This window comes from Camelus bactrianus, chromosome 24, assembly GCF_048773025.1.
Source record: "Camelus bactrianus isolate YW-2024 breed Bactrian camel chromosome 24, ASM4877302v1, whole genome shotgun sequence".
Lineage (NCBI taxonomy): Eukaryota > Metazoa > Chordata > Mammalia > Artiodactyla > Camelidae > Camelus > Camelus bactrianus.
Window position 1 is genome coordinate 5636694 of NC_133562.1, and position 16834 is coordinate 5653527.

General features: G+C 43.7%; 1 protein-coding gene across 1 annotated transcript; it reads right to left on the bottom strand.

Moving 5' to 3' along the window:
* Nucleotides 1–2976: 2976 nt before the first annotated feature.
* On the bottom strand, nucleotides 2977–15444 carry MYL12B (myosin light chain 12B). The gene is made up of 4 exons (XM_074352503.1): nucleotides 15302–15444; nucleotides 6824–7022; nucleotides 4364–4525; nucleotides 2977–3469 (listed from the first exon to the last, which is right to left on the bottom strand). The coding sequence occupies exons 2-4, from the start codon at nucleotides 7005–7007 to the stop codon at nucleotides 3297–3299; spliced, it is 519 nt and encodes a 172-aa protein (XP_074208604.1). The 5' UTR covers nucleotides 7008–7022; nucleotides 15302–15444; the 3' UTR covers nucleotides 2977–3296.
* Nucleotides 15445–16834: the final 1390 nt, after the last annotated feature.

Consider the following 16834-nt stretch of genomic DNA (forward strand, 5'->3'; position numbering starts at 1 on the left):
TTTCCAAAACCATTAAAATGTGAAAAACCAAATTTACAATCAAGAAAATTCATTATTCAAGTATTTATTCATATAGATACTGAATTTAAATTTTTATTTTTATGCATTTTATCAGGAAAGATGATTCATTAAATATATAATTAAACATAATTCCAATTTTATAAATATTAATAGCTTTCATGTATATGATCAATAGTATATATAAATTTATAAATCAAAAAGTTTTGGTTAGTTTACAGGCATTATTTAATTAGGAAATTATAGGTTTAATGAGATGCATCCTATCTCACTCAAAAAGCTTAAAAGCTAGTCATGGCTCAGATACTGTCTAGTTCTATAAAGTTAGGCAAGTGAGGTAACTTCCGTAACTCAGTTTTCTCACCTGTAGAATGGGATAACGATGCCTACCTTAGCCACCTCCTAGAGTTCTGAGGAACAAATGCAATAATAAATGCTTTTAAACTCCTCTGTGATGGTAGGAAATGAGTGGTGTTACTTCCAATAATTATTTTCCTGGGAGGGCTGGGAGGGCAGGTGCTGGAGCTCGACTGACTGGACTCAAATTATGGCCGCATTACTTCCTACTTGGGTAACCTTGGGGAATCACTTCCCTGAGTCTCAGTGCTTCATCTGTAGAACAGGGATAATAATAATAATTTTTTTTTAAAAGACCAGTAGTGTACTAAGTAACATGCTTAGTACAGAGTAACCATTCAGTATAGTTTTAACTACAAACACACATTCCAACTGCGACAGCAAGGGATCGATTGTCAATTTAAGAGATCCCTGTGCTGTTCTCCCAAAAAAGAAAGATACTAAACAGAGAATTTTCATCATCATCACTGTTATCTATTGGACCAGAGAGGAACAAGGCCCCAGCCGAGGTGCCTTGCAGCACGTACTGGACTCCACTACTCTCCACATAGACAAAACAGAATGGGATATGTCAGGTCAACCTAAAGCATTCAAGAAACAGTTTTTCTTGTTTTTAACCTTGAAAACTTTCTTCAGTCTCCCAATCTTTTCATATCTGCTTTTTTAAGCAGAGCAAAAGAATAAATGCAGTTAAAATGCTCCCAGAGAGCTGGTAACAGGGCAGGGCTGGAGCAACGTAGTAAACAGGTCAGAGAGCCACCTGCTCGACCATTTCCGCCAGAGTCCAAGTCCCCCTCTTATCTCGCCTGCATCACAGGGACAGACTCCTAACGGAAGCCCTCCTGCTTCTGCTCCTGCCTTCCATTCTATACACAGTAGCAAGGTTGTTTTTTAAAAGTAATTCACATTTCTTCCATGACCAAAGCCCTGTGATTCTGCATTAAGACCACGCAGCAAACACCATCCTTATGTCTCTCCCTTGAGTTCTCCCAATGCTCCCGCCACAGTGTGCCTTGGAAGGAGCCCTCGTCCCCTCTGAGTGGAAAGCCCTGCCCTGAACTCCACACGGGGACCTCCTTCTGGCCATTCACATCTCAGCTTACACATCCCATCTCAGAGGCCTTCTGCCACACTTGCTGAGTTCTGCGTCCCACAGTACTTACATGCCTTACTGGTCCTGCCTCTCACTAGAGAACGTTGAGTCCTGGGAGGTCAGCATCCTTGTCTGTGCCCCTCCACTCCATCCTCAACTTAGAACAGTGCCTGGCAAGTAACAGGTGACTGGTAAGCACGGGCTTAATGATGATCAGGATCATCCCACTCCATTTCCCCCTCTGTCTACACGCAGTGATTCTCCACCTGGTTTTGACACTGCATGTGACTTCAAGCTTGGAAACGGACAGGGACCAGATGCAGATTCTTATACTAGTGGGTACTTGATTTTCCTGAACTTCAGCTCTAATAAAAAACAGCAGGAAAATTAACCTGCCCTACTTACCTCACGGGCTGTGAGGATCGGGTAATAAATGTGGAAGCTCTCATGAATGGTGAAGCATCTCCTGTACTAGACAGAGGCTGGAACTGCGCTCACTTTAAACATGAGGAAAAGGAAGCCAGAAAAATTAAGTGACAGCAAGTGACCAGGATTTGTCTACCATACCAAGCTCGAAAGCACAAATATTAAACATGTAAACGCATCAATTTTAAGCAGATAAAATAGCAATTCAATAGTTTTAAGAGGGGGACTAGGTGTTGAACAACATTGTGAAACTTTTTTTTAATGGAGTTTTTCCTTTTTTTAGGTAGCAGCCTTGTCTGTATGGTTTTCAGACCTTCTGTCCAGTCTACACTCTACACTATGTGAACTGCCTTCAGGCATTACATTGCTTATAATCTGTCTTCTATTTTTTACCTGGCAAGAATTTTTTGAAATTCTGTTCAAATAATAAGTTTTCCCCAAATTATTTCAAATTTGAATAATGACTACAAAATTATGTTAGAGTGTAATGGAAATGCTTGACCTTCTAGGCATTTGAGGTTTGTCAGCAACAGCACAGTGGTCCCAGCACCTGTGCCCTGGAGTCGGGCGCCCTGGCCTGGGACCCCGGCTCTCACTGAGAGTGACTCAGTTCAATCACTCAACTCCCGGAGCTCAGTTCTGCCCCCTGAAATACAGGGTTAATGAAAACCTGTCTCACAAGGTTGTTGGGACAAGTCAATGAAAACCGTCCACGTGCAATGATTTACACACAGTAAATGTTCAATAATAATTATTCTTTTCTTCAGAATTTTGCCTCATCTTCTTGGACTCAGATTAATAAAATGTTTTCTCAGATACACATTCTATATTTATCATCCCATAGTTTAAATGTCTGATTTACAAAAAATGGGAAAAAAACTAAGGCATAACTAGTTTTTACTGTATAATGTTAATTTGTACTGAAGAACACAGTTCTAAAGACCACTGTCCCAAATATGTGAAAAATCAGTTTTACCATGAAATCTGAATTATATGAAGGTGAAAATCTAAAAAAAAGACTACCCGCAACTACCAGTTATTTGTTTAACTTTGCATTATATTCCATTTGAGTCAGCATAATCTTTATTTCAAAATAGCATTTTTATTATATAAAAATGTAAAAATCCAGCAAAACCAGAAATACCGGATATATTTTCCTGGGCTTTCACATTTGTTGATTTTTATTCGCAATCTATTTTTCAATACAATTTACAACCTCATCCCATATGCAGTCTGATTATACAAGTGCTAAGTGGCAGAAAGGTCTAGAATAAATACACCAAAAACAGGCAAAGCTGTGAATATAAGTTGCATGCAAGAGATCTATCAGGGGGGAAGGGAAGTGCCTGGGAAATAACACAGAGTAAGACAAAGTAATAGGAAAGTTTTAGCTAAAGTTCCTTCAATCGTCTTTGTCTTTTGCTCCATGTTTAAGGATGCGCGTGAACTCAATGTAATTGAAATTCCCCTTTTTGTCAATAGGCGCTTCCCTGTACAGCTCGTCCACCTCCTCGTCTGTGAACCGATCGCCCATGGTCGTCAGCAGCTCCCTCAGGTAATCCTCCTGAATGGTGCCTGGGAGGCAACAGAAAGAAGGGAGTCATGAGCACTTCCTGGCACTTTACTGATTCGGTTCTCAACTAGGTCAGTCTTACAAGATTTCACAATACATATACTTACGTGAACAAATTAGCGAACCAAGGCAACATGTAGCTACATCATTATGTTTTCCTATTACTTTTAGAATTCTGTATTAATATTAGATTAAATCATTTTAAAAGCTCAGTTGATAGATCATATGCTTACAAGGGTAATTAATTTGAACAAGTGTTTTCCAGAGGAGAAAAAAAAAATACCCAGTATTTCAGACATACAGAGGGAAAAAAAGGGGGCTGTCCAGAAAAAAAAGGCAGTGGTGCCAAGAGCAGATGTGCAGGGAGGAGGATGGTGCAGTCTGAAAAGGCAGAGCCACTGAGCAGGATGGAGCTGCGAGGTGAATCTGAGGAGATGTGGGTGGGGGAGCATGGCGGAGCAGAGCGTTAACACAGACGGAAAGGGGAAAACGCAGAGTGAGAAAAGAGAACAGCTAGGCTTTACACACTTTAAAATAAGAAGAAAAAAAAAACCCTAAGATTTTAACTGTTCAAATTAGATACATACTTCTTGGTGAGATTTAAAATTTCCTGAATAAGTTAAGTAATTTCCTTGTCTAAGAAACACCATTTAACAATTTTCCCTTTGTCTTTCAGGAAGCTCAGAACCAATTCAAGGATTCACAGCACACACTGTGTAGCTTTATGATCTACATACCATTCCAGTTGTTCTCTGTGGGACGGTCCTACTGTAAGTGACAGTTTCCTTTTATTCATTTTTTTGAAAATTTGTATTTTACTCATCGTTTTCATTTCCTAAAAAGTGCTTCACATAGTCAGGAATGAGGCTGGGCACCAACAAACGAAGAGCACTTACCGGTTGCCTCTTCGTCGAAGCAGGCGAAAGCGTTTCTGATGACATCCTCGGGGTCGGTGCCATTCAGCTTCTCGCCGAACATGGTGAGGAACATGGTGAAGTTTATGGGCCCCGGCGCCTCATTCATCATGGCGTCCAGGTACGCGTCAGTTGGGTTCTTCCCTATAAAATGTCACAGTTTAAGGACAAAGAATTCATTTCAATAAATAATTTATTGTAATGGTCCCCAGCATATTTTAAAAAGTTACATCATCATCACATGAGACTAATTTTTCAACTAACTTACATTAAGAACATTTAAAAAGACAATTTTTCACAACATAAAAAGTCCTTGATAGATCATTATAAAAATGCATTCTGGGCTCACGTTGCTCAACTACAGTCTTGTGTAGTATTGCTCGTGATGGGAAATCTCAGGGCCAACTGAGAAGACTTCTCCTTCGTCCAGCACAGTGGTGAGGGGACCCCCTGACCCTCCCCTTGGAGTTGGGAGAAATTCCTCTGCAACGGCCAGACTTGGTGGGAGTTAACAAAGAGCTCCTCCTTGTCCTGGCATTTGTGAGGTCCTCAGGGTGCAGGAAAAGCAGCCCTGAACAAAGGTTCTTGAACAGTGGGTTGGAATACGAGTTCTGCCACTGGCTGTGTGACCTGGGAGAAGGGGGAAACTGTTGAGGGCTTACTCTTACCTGTAAAATTGGCTGAAGTTGGTATCTGAAAGGCCTCTGACAACGTTAAGTTTGTAAGATTCTCAGACATGGAAAGAACATCTATATGTAAGCATCCCCTTATTACACCCAACTAAGTACTAATGACAGTCAAGTCTAGAACTTTAGTTCATTTATAAGTTTACTCCTAGGAATTTGGGTGAAATTTAAATGCCAACTTGTCATCTGTCTTACCATACGCATTCTACCTATTCAACACACCAGTACAAATTAGCCCAAAATTAATCTCAAGATTCTTCAAATAAATTAAAGTAGCTAAAAAGAAATGCTTTTTACCTTCTGATTTAACCCAACTCTCTTGCAGCAATTTTTTGTGTGAAAAAATGTAACCCAAATGTGTCAAGAAGACATAGGTACAAATAAATACACAGGGATTTAAAATGAACTGATTTAGGCTAAGCACCTATAGGTCCATTTAAAGCGTCCAATATAATTTGTTGATCTGAAAGCTACAATGTATCTTTAAAGGCATGGGGTCCCCCAAAATGGAAGGCCCCAGAGTCAGCCTCTTACTCCACCATTACTCATTCATCCAACAAACACGGTGCATCTACTAGGAGCAGAGTGAGTGTTCAATCTCTGTAATATGACTAAGTCCCTCAGTTTTCCACTGTGGCCTTCTTTACTAGTGACCTACCCCAAAAGTACACTTACTGAGCTATTCTGAGTGTGGAAAATGCTGGAATCCACCCCACCAGCAAGTCAACAAGTTAGATCAGTATCTTGATTCTACTCCACTCTGAATAAAGGAAATGTTGCAAAATGTTAATAATTGCTGAATCTGGGTAAAGGATGTATGCTGGTTCATTATATTGTTCTTTCAACTTTTTATAGGCTTAAAATTTTTGAAAATAATATGTTAGGAGAAAAAATTAAAAATAAGAGAAATAAAATTGTGTTGTAGTTACTAAAAGGAAAGAAATAACTTCTCTCTCTTTGCCTTCCGACACTTTAACTGCCCTTTCAGGCTAACAGTCAAACACAAGAATGCAGAAGTACAGAGCCTAACTGGAGGCCGTCCCTGAACTGCATGCACCCTCTTCCCTGCCTGTCATTCTGGCCCATCTAGAACCCACCGGCTTGACATCCCCTTCTTCCAATTACAAAGTCATTGCCGACTCAGACAGAATGTGGAGGAAATTTCCTCCCTTCCCTCTTTTCAAGATCTAAACAAACAACAAAACCATAAAAGGAACAGTAAGTTAACACTCACATAACCAAAATGCCAAAGGGAGTTTATGTTTGCTTTGAATCTTGTAACTTCACATTTCCTTTTAATTATAAAAAAAAAATTATGAACTGTGAAAGTCCCCTTCCCTGTGTTCCCTTTTTCAGAAGGGCACTGCCCTTCCTCCCTGAGATGATCATTATCACTTATGACGTCAACTCTGTCTTACAACCCGTCCTCAACCTTTATTACTAAGTACATTCTATTATTAGCTACACTTTTTATTTCAGATTCTGGTATTTTGCCACCTAGTCATCCCTTAGCTTTCCCGCTAGCAGACCTATTGCATTTAGCTAACAGGACAGACAAGGAGCTGCCAGGCCCCCACCCGTGCAGGCTTCTCCTCTTGTGCCTGGCCAAGCCTCAGCACAGCACCTCCCACCCAGCATCTCTCAAAAGACCTTTGAGATCAGGAGATGGGTATTTGTACATCACACAAAAAATAATTCATAAAACGTTGAATTATCATCTGGGGGAAGTGGGCACATTAAGAACACAAAAGCCTACCTAGAGAAGCAAGCATATCATGCAGATCCTCCTTGTCGATGAAACCGTCTCTGTTCTGATCTATCATGTTGAAGGCCTCCTTGAACTCCTGAATCTGTGACTGGTCAAACATGGCGAACACGTTGGAAGTTGCGCGCTGGGGGCGCTTCTTGGTGGTCTTGGTCTTTGCCTTTTTGCTCGACATGGTGGCTGTTTAATTCTAAATTAAAAAGAGAAGAACATAAAGCCAAAAAAGAATGCATAAAACATAAAGCAAAAAAAGAACTCATAACACCTAAAGTTAGTGAGTAAAAATAATATAGAAATATTAATTCGAGTGGGAATAAACATTCATTTAAACTGTTTTCCAATGTGACCATTAAATGGCTAGAAAAAAAGTAGTTAAAAAAATTAAGACACAGAATAGAAATTATTGATATAGCTTCTTCTCCCCAAATTTCACGGAACTCATTTTTATTAAGTGAGAATTAAAGTATGTAACAACAGCTAGCACTCACCAAGTGCTTACCACGTGCCAAACACCAGAATGACGGTAGGGCTCCCCTCAAAAGAAAAGCTCCAAAGCTCGTTCCTTGCTTTCACAAGGACTGTCCACTTAATCCTCACGACGATCCCATGCAGTGGGCATACCTTTTATTTCTACTTTACGACCAATATTGCATAACTCTCTGAGCCTTGGTTTTTTCCCTCAAAACATGGTTTGAATACCAGAGAAGCTCACTCAATCCTCAGTTTTACAGCAAAACACAGTAATATTTAAGGCAGTGCAAGTGAGATTTAAACAACACATGCAAAGGCACGAGGACACTCACTGTATGGTGCGTGTTCACAAGGCTCTCATGTTAAAAAAAAATCATCAAAACACACCTTGAATCTTGTATCCCTTCTAGCTACATTCTCACTTCCCCTTTGCCTTGACAAAACTTTTAGGATAGCAGCCTACTATTCCACCCTCCCCATTTCCTCATCTTCCCAATCACTCCTCAGTTCTCTGTAAGATGGCTTTAAGTGGTAGCCTCAAATACTCTACTGAAAGACACCAATAATTTAAATGTCAAACAGAATGGACATTCCTCACTCCACTTTTCATTTGCAGTTTCAAATAATGTAATAAATACAACACAAAAATACTATTGGCTTTGGAGTTAGAAAAGGCCTGAGTTCCAATCTCAGCTTCACCATTAGCTACATATAACCTCGAAAGCCCATGGACACCAGAATAAGTTTTTGATCCAAGGTCTTATTCAATGTTCATAACTGCCCTACAATAGGTACTACGTAGATTAAAAAAAAAAAAATCCATGGCCCTTGTGTAGTTAAGAATTTAATTTTGCCCAAAGAGAGGTCTGGCCTTTGTCCTCAGCTCCTGGGAGGTAATCTCTAAGCCCTTAGAATGTCCTGCCTGGTATATCTGGGGTCTTGGGTCACACCAGATAGTCGAACAATGTGATTTATCGTGGGGGCTTTGGGTCACGTGTTATCAGCTTGACCTCTAGAGGAACTGGAGACTGAAGTCTATGTGACAGAGTCCCAATAAAAACCATGGCTCTCAAGGACTGAGTGAGCTCCTCTGGTTGGCAATACTCCACGCACTGTCACACCTTGTTGCCAGAAGTCAACACTGTTCATGGGAGGGGACCACTGGAGGCCATGCATTTGGAATTCTCCTGGACTTTATTCCAGGTGTCTCTTCCCTTGGTTGATTTTAATCTGAATCCTTTTACTGTAATAAATAATAACCATAGGTCTAACAGCTTACAGTGAGTTCTTGAGTCCTAGCGAATTATTGAACCTGAGGGTCATCTTGGGGAATCAAACTTGCAACTGGTGTCAGACATGAGGGTGGCTTGGGGACTGTTCCCTAACTCTGCAGCCCCATTGTGTGAAAGCAGATGACTGGCTGGGCAGTGGCTCAGCAAGAGAATTTTGGACCAGGGTCTCTGGGACTTCTAGTCTTGGATTTTTAATTTACATTGTTTACTTCTCTTTCTTCAATCTAAAAAAATACCCCCCAGGGTGTTTTGAAGCTTGGCTTAGAGGTGTTGACCAGAACTACACCAGTCTTAAGAGTCCTTACTCTCACATTCCAACTCCTTCCCCTCCCCACACACTTGGCCTGAACACATGTTAATTCTCTCCTTCCTGTAATTTAGCTTGTTATGTTGACCTTAGTTGTATTGAAGGTTAAATCAGAGACAGATTGTGGTCCACTGGCAAGGCACTTGACTCTGCTTTAATTCTTCACATACCAAAACTGTTGGATTAAAATTCTTTCTTATGCTAAAAATTCTATGATTCTATTTCTTCAAGATTCATAGGAATAAATGACGGTAAATCTGAAGGTAAGAATTAGTTTTATCTCTCAGTATCAGCAAATTATGTTTGTGATAGAGTCACGGAGAAAACCCTCCCAAAGAGCAAGTCTTTATTTTTAAAAACTAATCAGTTAAATTTTATCAGGCTAACCCTAAAGTATATTATATTTAAACATTTTTGAAACTTAGTTGGAGTTCTCCAAGAAACTGAGGTCAAGATAGGATTAAACACACAAGGATTTTTATTAGGAAAAATGCCTTTGAGAGAGAACGGGGAGGTAACCCAGGAAGGCTAGAAAAGCCATTATCTGGTGAACAAGCCTGAGTCGCCAATCAAAACACGTTACAGAGCAGATACGGCTCACTGCGATTTCTTTTCAAAGGAAAAAAGCTTACTTTCCCTCTGTATGCCATTTAAAACCAGCGCACACTGGTACTGTATATGGTACCTATAAAAAGCACACACACACACCCACACACACACCCACACACACAATTATCAACTGAAACCGAAACATCAGCTGAAAAGTGAGGCAAAGTGGGAGCAAATCAATCTGAAGAGAACTCTGGCCCCAAATGAAGTACCATCCTCTGTGTCCTCACCTTCTGAGATAAATGTCTTGGCTTTCTCCACTTTCTCACTTCCCACTCACCACAATCTGGCTTTCTTTTTTCTCCTGCAACCGCTTCTGCATCGCCAAAGCCAGTCTAAGTGTCTTTGGACCACTCTGCTATTTGACACCATTTTAACTCTCTTCTCTTCAGGCCTCAACAACCCCTGCCCTTGGTGAACTGTAACAGCAGAAATGAAGTGTCTCAAAGGGAAGACAGCCCAAGGTTCCCAACCTTGAAGGCCTTCCACTCTGATGAAGGAGACTCCTGAACACCACACTGGAAAGACTGGTTTGTGTAAAACGCTGTATCTGACTTGGTGACATCAATCTCCCGTCAGTTCTACTTCTGTGGCTGGTCCTCCTCCATTTTCCTGTTAGGCTCCTACCTCCTCCACTCACTTAAATATTCACGTTTCCCAGTGTTCCAGCAGCCCACGGCTTATTAAGTTCTTTTCACTCTGCGTTCCTTGGATGATCTCACTGACTCTCGCTGCTCTGATAACACCTATGACTCCCACGTCTGTACCTCCAGGTCTGACCCTTCCGGTCGGCTCAAACACCCAACTGTGCTTGTGAAAGGCGCCCGCCTGCTATCCCACAGACACTCACAATCACCGTACTAGAAACTGAATTACCATCCCCCTCCTAAACTTCCTCAACTTTCTGTTTTCTGTCAGTTAATGGCACCATCATTTACTCACAAAGCCAGAAACCTAGGAGTCATCCCCAACTCACCCCTCTCCCTGAGCGACCCAGCCCTGCCTCTTAAATACTTACCAGATTTGCTCATCTTCCTCTGCCACCTCCCTGAGCTGGGCCCTCATCAACTCTTTGGGCAGAGTATTTCAATGGCCAACTAACCCAGCTCCTGGCTTTTTGGTCCCCTCTAAACTACTCCTTGTCTTCCAGCCAGAGGTGTGCAAAACATGAATATGACCGTATCATTCCCTTTGGAGAAACCTTTGGCTCTCCACCGCCTGCCGGACAAAGGACAAGTTCTTAAGCATGGCACACAAGGTCCTCCTTTCCCTGCTCCAGAATGACCTTTCCAGCTTCATCCCGAGCCATTCTCTGCTCTGTACCCTTCCCTCAGGAACACCAAACCACTAGTATGTGCCCAAGTACCACGCCCTTCCTTAACTTCTGTATCTGTTCTTGCTGTTTTTCCATCCCCCAAATGCCTTAGGACCAGAGAGAGAATTAAAGGTCTTTTCAGCTATGGCTACTAACACACAGGCACTGGCTATGGTTCTGAGTTGTCGGCTAACACCCTGTAATAACAGATTAACAACAGAAAAACAAACAAATTTATTAGCTCATGTATACATGGGAGATACGCAGGGAAAATTCAACTCCCAGAGGTAGTTTAGAACTCTGGGTTAAATATTACCTTCAGAGGCAGCCAAAAGAAGAAAGGTGTGTGTGAAGGGGAGAGGCTAGTAATGGAGGGTTAAAAGCACAGTAATAAACAAGGGCAACGCTTCTCACACAGACTCAAGTCAGGCCCTTCTCCAGTGAGAAGAGTCTAAAGTCTTCGCCAGAGAGTAACCTTTGTCCTTCCTGGCAGAGGGAAGGAAGGACACCTTTGTAAATTTGTGTCCTGCTTTTAGGCAAATTGGGGGGAGGGCAAAGGGCTTTTCTTGTGTCTGCTTCTTCTTAATTGCCTTCAGCTCAAAATAATCTTCATGCCAAAGTGGCATATTCTTTCACCCTTCATAACCAACAGGATATTGTGAAAATGATGACGTGTGCCTTTGTCATAATAGGTGTCGCAGGTTTTGCTGCGCTCTTTCTCAGACTGCTCAGTCTGGGGGAAGCCAGCATCAGGCCCTGAGGGCATCACACCACCCTCTGGAGAGGTCCACAGGGCAGGGGGCCGAGGCCTCCGGCCAGTAGCCAGTGCCCACTTGCCAACCAGGTGAGTCAGCCAACTCGGAGGCTGATCTTCCTTCAAATGACTGCAAACCCAGTGGCTATCTGGACCGCAGCTCCAGGAAATCCTGAACGAGAACCACCCAGCTAGGCTGCCCTGAGATTTCTGACCCTCAGAAGCCGTTCACTGTTTTCTTAAGGGGCTAAGTTTTGGGGTAATTTGTTATATAGTGATAGAAAACTAATAAAGTGTCTTTAACATTTAATAGGGCAATGCCTTTATTTCAGAATTATAGCCAAAGAATTTTTAAAACTTGAAGGGGCCATAGCCAAGTCTGCACTGGATAGGGGACTTTCTATTCCTGCTTAGCAAATTTTAATTCCTTCTACTCAATTTCTCTCCAAGTTCTGTGAGTTCTTCTTTTAACTGCAACAGAGCCATCCCTTCCTCACCATTCCCATCACCACTATCTTATTCTTCGGGCTGATTTCTATGCTCATTTGCTAGTAGTTCTTGCTTCCTAATTGGAGTTTCCTTCAGAGCTTGTCTTCAGTGACTGGGCTTTTCTCAAGTACTGATTGTATAATGTTACCACTCAAAAATGAGGTAACTGGGGGAGGGAGAAGCTAGTTTTATAAGCAAAGGAATGATAAAGAATTCGAGTTTTAGCCAAGCTACAGTAGAGATGCCCGGGGGCAGGATGTTTAGAGGGTCTCCATTGGCAAGGCCGATTTGTGAGCAGAGGCACAAGGTGAGGCCTGAGAGTGGATGATCCCAAAAGAGCAGAGAGTAGATCCTGGACTAAAACCCAAGGTCATGTTTGATTCAATTCTCATCTTTGCCAAGGTCTATCAGAAACTTCAGACATTTCTGATGTATTCTCATGGTCATTACTGGAGTCAAGACTAGTGCTTGTGAAACTGGGAGTATCAAATGACTGGATACAGGAGCAACAGTCTGAAAACAGCAATCATCAAGAGAATTCAGTATATAATCAAGTTAAAACACCCCACAAAACTAACCTAACATACTCAATAATGTATTATTGTTTTTATGCTGCATATTTAGGCAAATATATAATCAGCTCCATAAGTTATTATATCTACTATGTCTTTACAGAGCCAAACTCAATTTTATAGCTTTTCTCTTAACACCAGTTAAGCTTCCCCACAGTATATGTATTTTAATATTTACCACACACATAATAATGCTATCATTTCTTTATTATGGACTTTATGATTGTCCCAGTTGGCAGTAAACTTTCCACTCTCTGTACTCCGCTACCACTTTGTTTTATTGCAGTGAAATTTATACATGGTGAAATGTACAGGTCTTAAAAATGAGTTTTTGTAAATATGTACACCCATGTAACCACCACCCCAAACAAGTAACAAATGTTAACATCACTCCAGAAAGTTCTCTGAGTCAATTAGCCTCTCCCATAGGCAACCATTGCTCAGATTTCCATCACCAAAGATTAGTTTTACCTACCTTTGAACTTTTTATAAATGGAAGTATACAGTGCATACTCTACAAGCCAGACTGCTTTCACTCAGCGTGTTTTTGAGATTAACATTATCATGTTGCATTTATCAGTGGTTCATTCTTTTTTACTGCCCATTAGTATTCTATTGCTGTGCCATTTACATGTACATTTTTGTGGTATTTAGCTTTTCCACCTTGGACTGCAGGGTCAAGCAGAGTGCCTTAAACATGGCTGGTGCTCAATAAATACTAGTTAAGGGAATAGATACATACGCTTCCTTACTATCACAAACAGAATCACAGGTACGTATGTTCTTTATAAGGTAGGTCCTGGATCTGACTCCTCAAAGCAGCTTTTCTCTATAGTCTACCTGTGGTTCAACATAAACTCCACTGGACTCCTCCCCAAGAAATCCTTAGTAAAACTTACCAGTCACTCCATGTTTCATACCTGAAACACACAGTACTAATAAAAGCTAGTAATTGAGTGCTAATTATGTGCTAGGCACTGGTCTAAGCATTTCATATACATTAACACATTTAATCCTCACAACTTATGATATAAGTACTGTTATTATTCCCATTTCTCAGATGAGAAAATTAGGGCAAAGCGAATAATCTGCCCGCAGCCACACAGCTAGAAAATGGTAGGGCCTAGATGCAGGACCACACTCAGGGAGTCTAGCTCCAGAGCTTGCAGCACTGGCTCTGATGTCAAGCAGCTGAAATGCGCTACCAGGAAAATGTGGATCACTGGTTGCAGGTAACAAGCAAAGCCACCACAGCTAAATGCAGATTGAGGATGAAGATCCGAAAGCTGCTGGTAATGAAAATCATCTATAGATATATACTGTCTGTGAATCTTGGGAGAAGGACAATCATAGGGGCCCTCAGTCCTTTGCTCTTTCCTAACCACAGCAACCCTCACCTGGGGACCTGCCCGGCAGAAGCTGCAGTTCATCCTGTCCAAACTCAAGTCTCATGAAAGCATAAATGAATATCGAGTCAGCCATCATAGAAGCTGTCTCACTGAACAGAGCCTGAACTAAGAAGAAGCCGTGCACTTAGCTATCAGCTCCGGGAGGGAGGACCCACCTAACGCCTAGAGAAAAATGGATGGCACCACGTGACCCCCTCAAGTGACCTTGGACAAATTATCTCACCTCGTTGGGTTTCAGTTTACTCAATGATAAAACGAAAGATAACCTCTGAGGTTCTTTTGAATTCTAAAATGCTGTGATTCTTTTCTTACCGAAGGACCACTGCAAAGCCATCTTAAACAAAGGCTGCCAAACTAATTCTCTAAACAGTCCCCTTTCTTCATATTACTCCCTAGTGGAGAATCCAAAATGACTCCCTAATGCCTCTTACATAATCTTTTATTGCTCGTCAAGTTTTCAAGACATCCATGAAAAGGCCCCACTGATCTACCTGCCTATTTCCAACTATTACCCATTATAGTTCTGTTCCCTTCAGGCTGGTCTGCCCACAGTCTCCTTTTCACACAACCCAATTCCCGTCTCCTGAGCTTTTGGTCTTGTTACCTCCTGCCACAGATCCCGGCCAGAAATTCTAAGTTCTCCCTCCGGGGACTGAGTCGAAGGCCTTCAATGAGGTCACGATTCTTTTTTTCAGTAAACTTATCCTGATTTTTGTTACCTGTCCTTTTCCTCAGCACGAATGAACTAAATCTTTACAAGATGCAAGATGCTGCGAGGAGTTACAACTCCTACGGAAGTCGTTACGTCTTAGCCTATACCAACCGCGCACTCCGACCAAGAACCATGCGCGCAGACCCCGTCCGCCCACAAAGCCTGCGGCACCGTGTGCGGCTCAGAGCAGGCCCTCGACACCCGGCCGCCCCGGCAGGCGCCGGAGGAGGGCCGAGGGCTGTGCGCCGCACCAGGTGTGCGAAGCCGGCCGGGTGACGCAGCGCGGGGACCGGCCACCCTGTCCGGCAGGGCAGCTCCCCGGCCCGGCTCCATCCGCCCGAAGCCTCCCGGCCCCTGGACGTCCAGGCTCGGGTCGGCCGCGGCCAGACCTCCCGGCCGACCCTCCCCGCCCCACCGGACGGGTCCCGCAGCCCCCGCCCTGGCCGCCCGGGGCGGGGTCGGGCCGCGGGCGCCCGGCGGGAGGGGCAGGCGAGGGGGCGGCCCCTGCGGTGTCCCGCGCGGGGGCGAGCGCCACTCACCGCCGCCAGACACGAGAACCAGAACCCGAGCTGCCCGGCGCGAGAGGAACGACAGCGACGGCGACGAGCGCTGGGCTGTGGCGCGATAGCGGCGGCGCCGGCACTTCCTGCCTCGGGAGGCGGACCGGAAGACGCGCCGGAAGACGCACCGGGAGGCGCGGCGGGATCCATCTCGGGACGGGGGGATGCGCCGCCATTCTTTTTCAGGAGGCGGCCGAGGCTGCCTCGTCCGCCCGGGCTCCGGGCGCGGGCCGACGACCGCGGCCTGGGTTTCACTTGTCTCCCTCGGCCCGTGCGCTCTGAGGCGGCTCTCCCCGCCGGCGGCGCGGCTCGAGCCCCTCGGCCTGCCCTGCCTCCCCGCCGTCCGCCGCGGTCCCGCAGTCCTTCCGCATTCCCTGGCCGCCGGCGCGGGGCCGGCCTGGAATTTGACCCGGCGGGGCGGGCGCGAGCCCTCAGGGTCTGAGGGGCGCCGGGCGACGCCCACCCCGGGCTGCGGGAGTTTGCAAATAGAAGTACAGCTCGCCTGGTTAAACTTGAACTTAACGTAAAACGAGCAGTTTTTTAGGTCCGTCCCACGTCATACTGGGGAAGGTAAGAGGGCGGCGGCCGGGCGGTCTCCCGCCTGCTGGAAAACCCTTTCTTTTTAAACTGCACGCCCAGTTTACCCTCTCCTCCTCCTTTCTTACCCTCACAGGCCACGGTCAGCCTACGACTGTTTCCCCTTTCAAGCACAGAAAAGCTTTATTCAAATTATTTGCTTTCCTTTGGTTCATTAAAGACAATACAAAGTTAAGCACACACACCCAAGCGCGCACACATTACATAATGCTTTTGGTCAAAACAAAGGAAATCACGAAACTATTATCCAAGTTTTGTTCTAGATGTTGTTTGTGGCTATAAGCTTCAGGTTCCCTCACCTTGTAATAATATAGATGAATAGTACTACTTCTGGATAATGGGGAATAGTTAATAGCAAACCTTTTTTTAAGCACTTGTGATTGCTTGAACGTACGCCCGATGCTGGGGAGATGAATAATCGTCTTTTATATTACGGAAAAATACGACGAGAAATCCAGAAATCTTTGATTAGGAATCCCTAGATGGTAGGAACCATGTGTTCAGGACTCTTATAAAACAGTAGCACCAGTAAGAAAACCCTGGGGGCTTGCTAACCAAGATTCCAGAGCCTCAACCCCAGGTATTTGGATTCTGTGTATGTCGAAGGTGAGGCAATAATCTGCATTTCTAACACAGTAAGCACCCAGGTGATGGTGATCCTATGATCCCCACCCTAGTAGCACTGCCGCAAGGTCCTTAACTGAGTGCATTTTCTCAATAGTTTGAAAGCAATTGCTGAAAAGTCACTTCCGATTCTAAAATATTTACACTTTCACTTAGCTGCAGTCTTCCCTTTGGTCCAGTAGTTTAATCTGTTTATACTCATCAGAACATTTTGGCTTCTGAGGTCTTCGAATCAGAGCTCTTTCAAGTATGGTCTGTTACCATCCCATAAGCCCTCACCCTGGCCACCTT

What these genes read in the sequence shown, in the direction of transcription:
- MYL12B (XM_074352503.1), bottom strand. Translation starts at nt 7,007, where the DNA reads ATGTCGAGCAAAAAGGCAAAGACCAAGACCACCAAGAAGCGCCCCCAG. An exon ending in TGATATGCTTGCTTCTCTAG is followed by an intron (nt 4,526 to 6,823) that starts GTAGGCTTTTGT and finishes GACATTTTATAG; the next exon opens with GGAAGAACCCAACTGACGCG. An exon ending in CTTCGACGAAGAGGCAACCG is followed by an intron (nt 3,470 to 4,363) that starts GTAAGTGCTCTT and finishes GTTGCCTCCCAG; the next exon opens with GCACCATTCAGGAGGATTAC.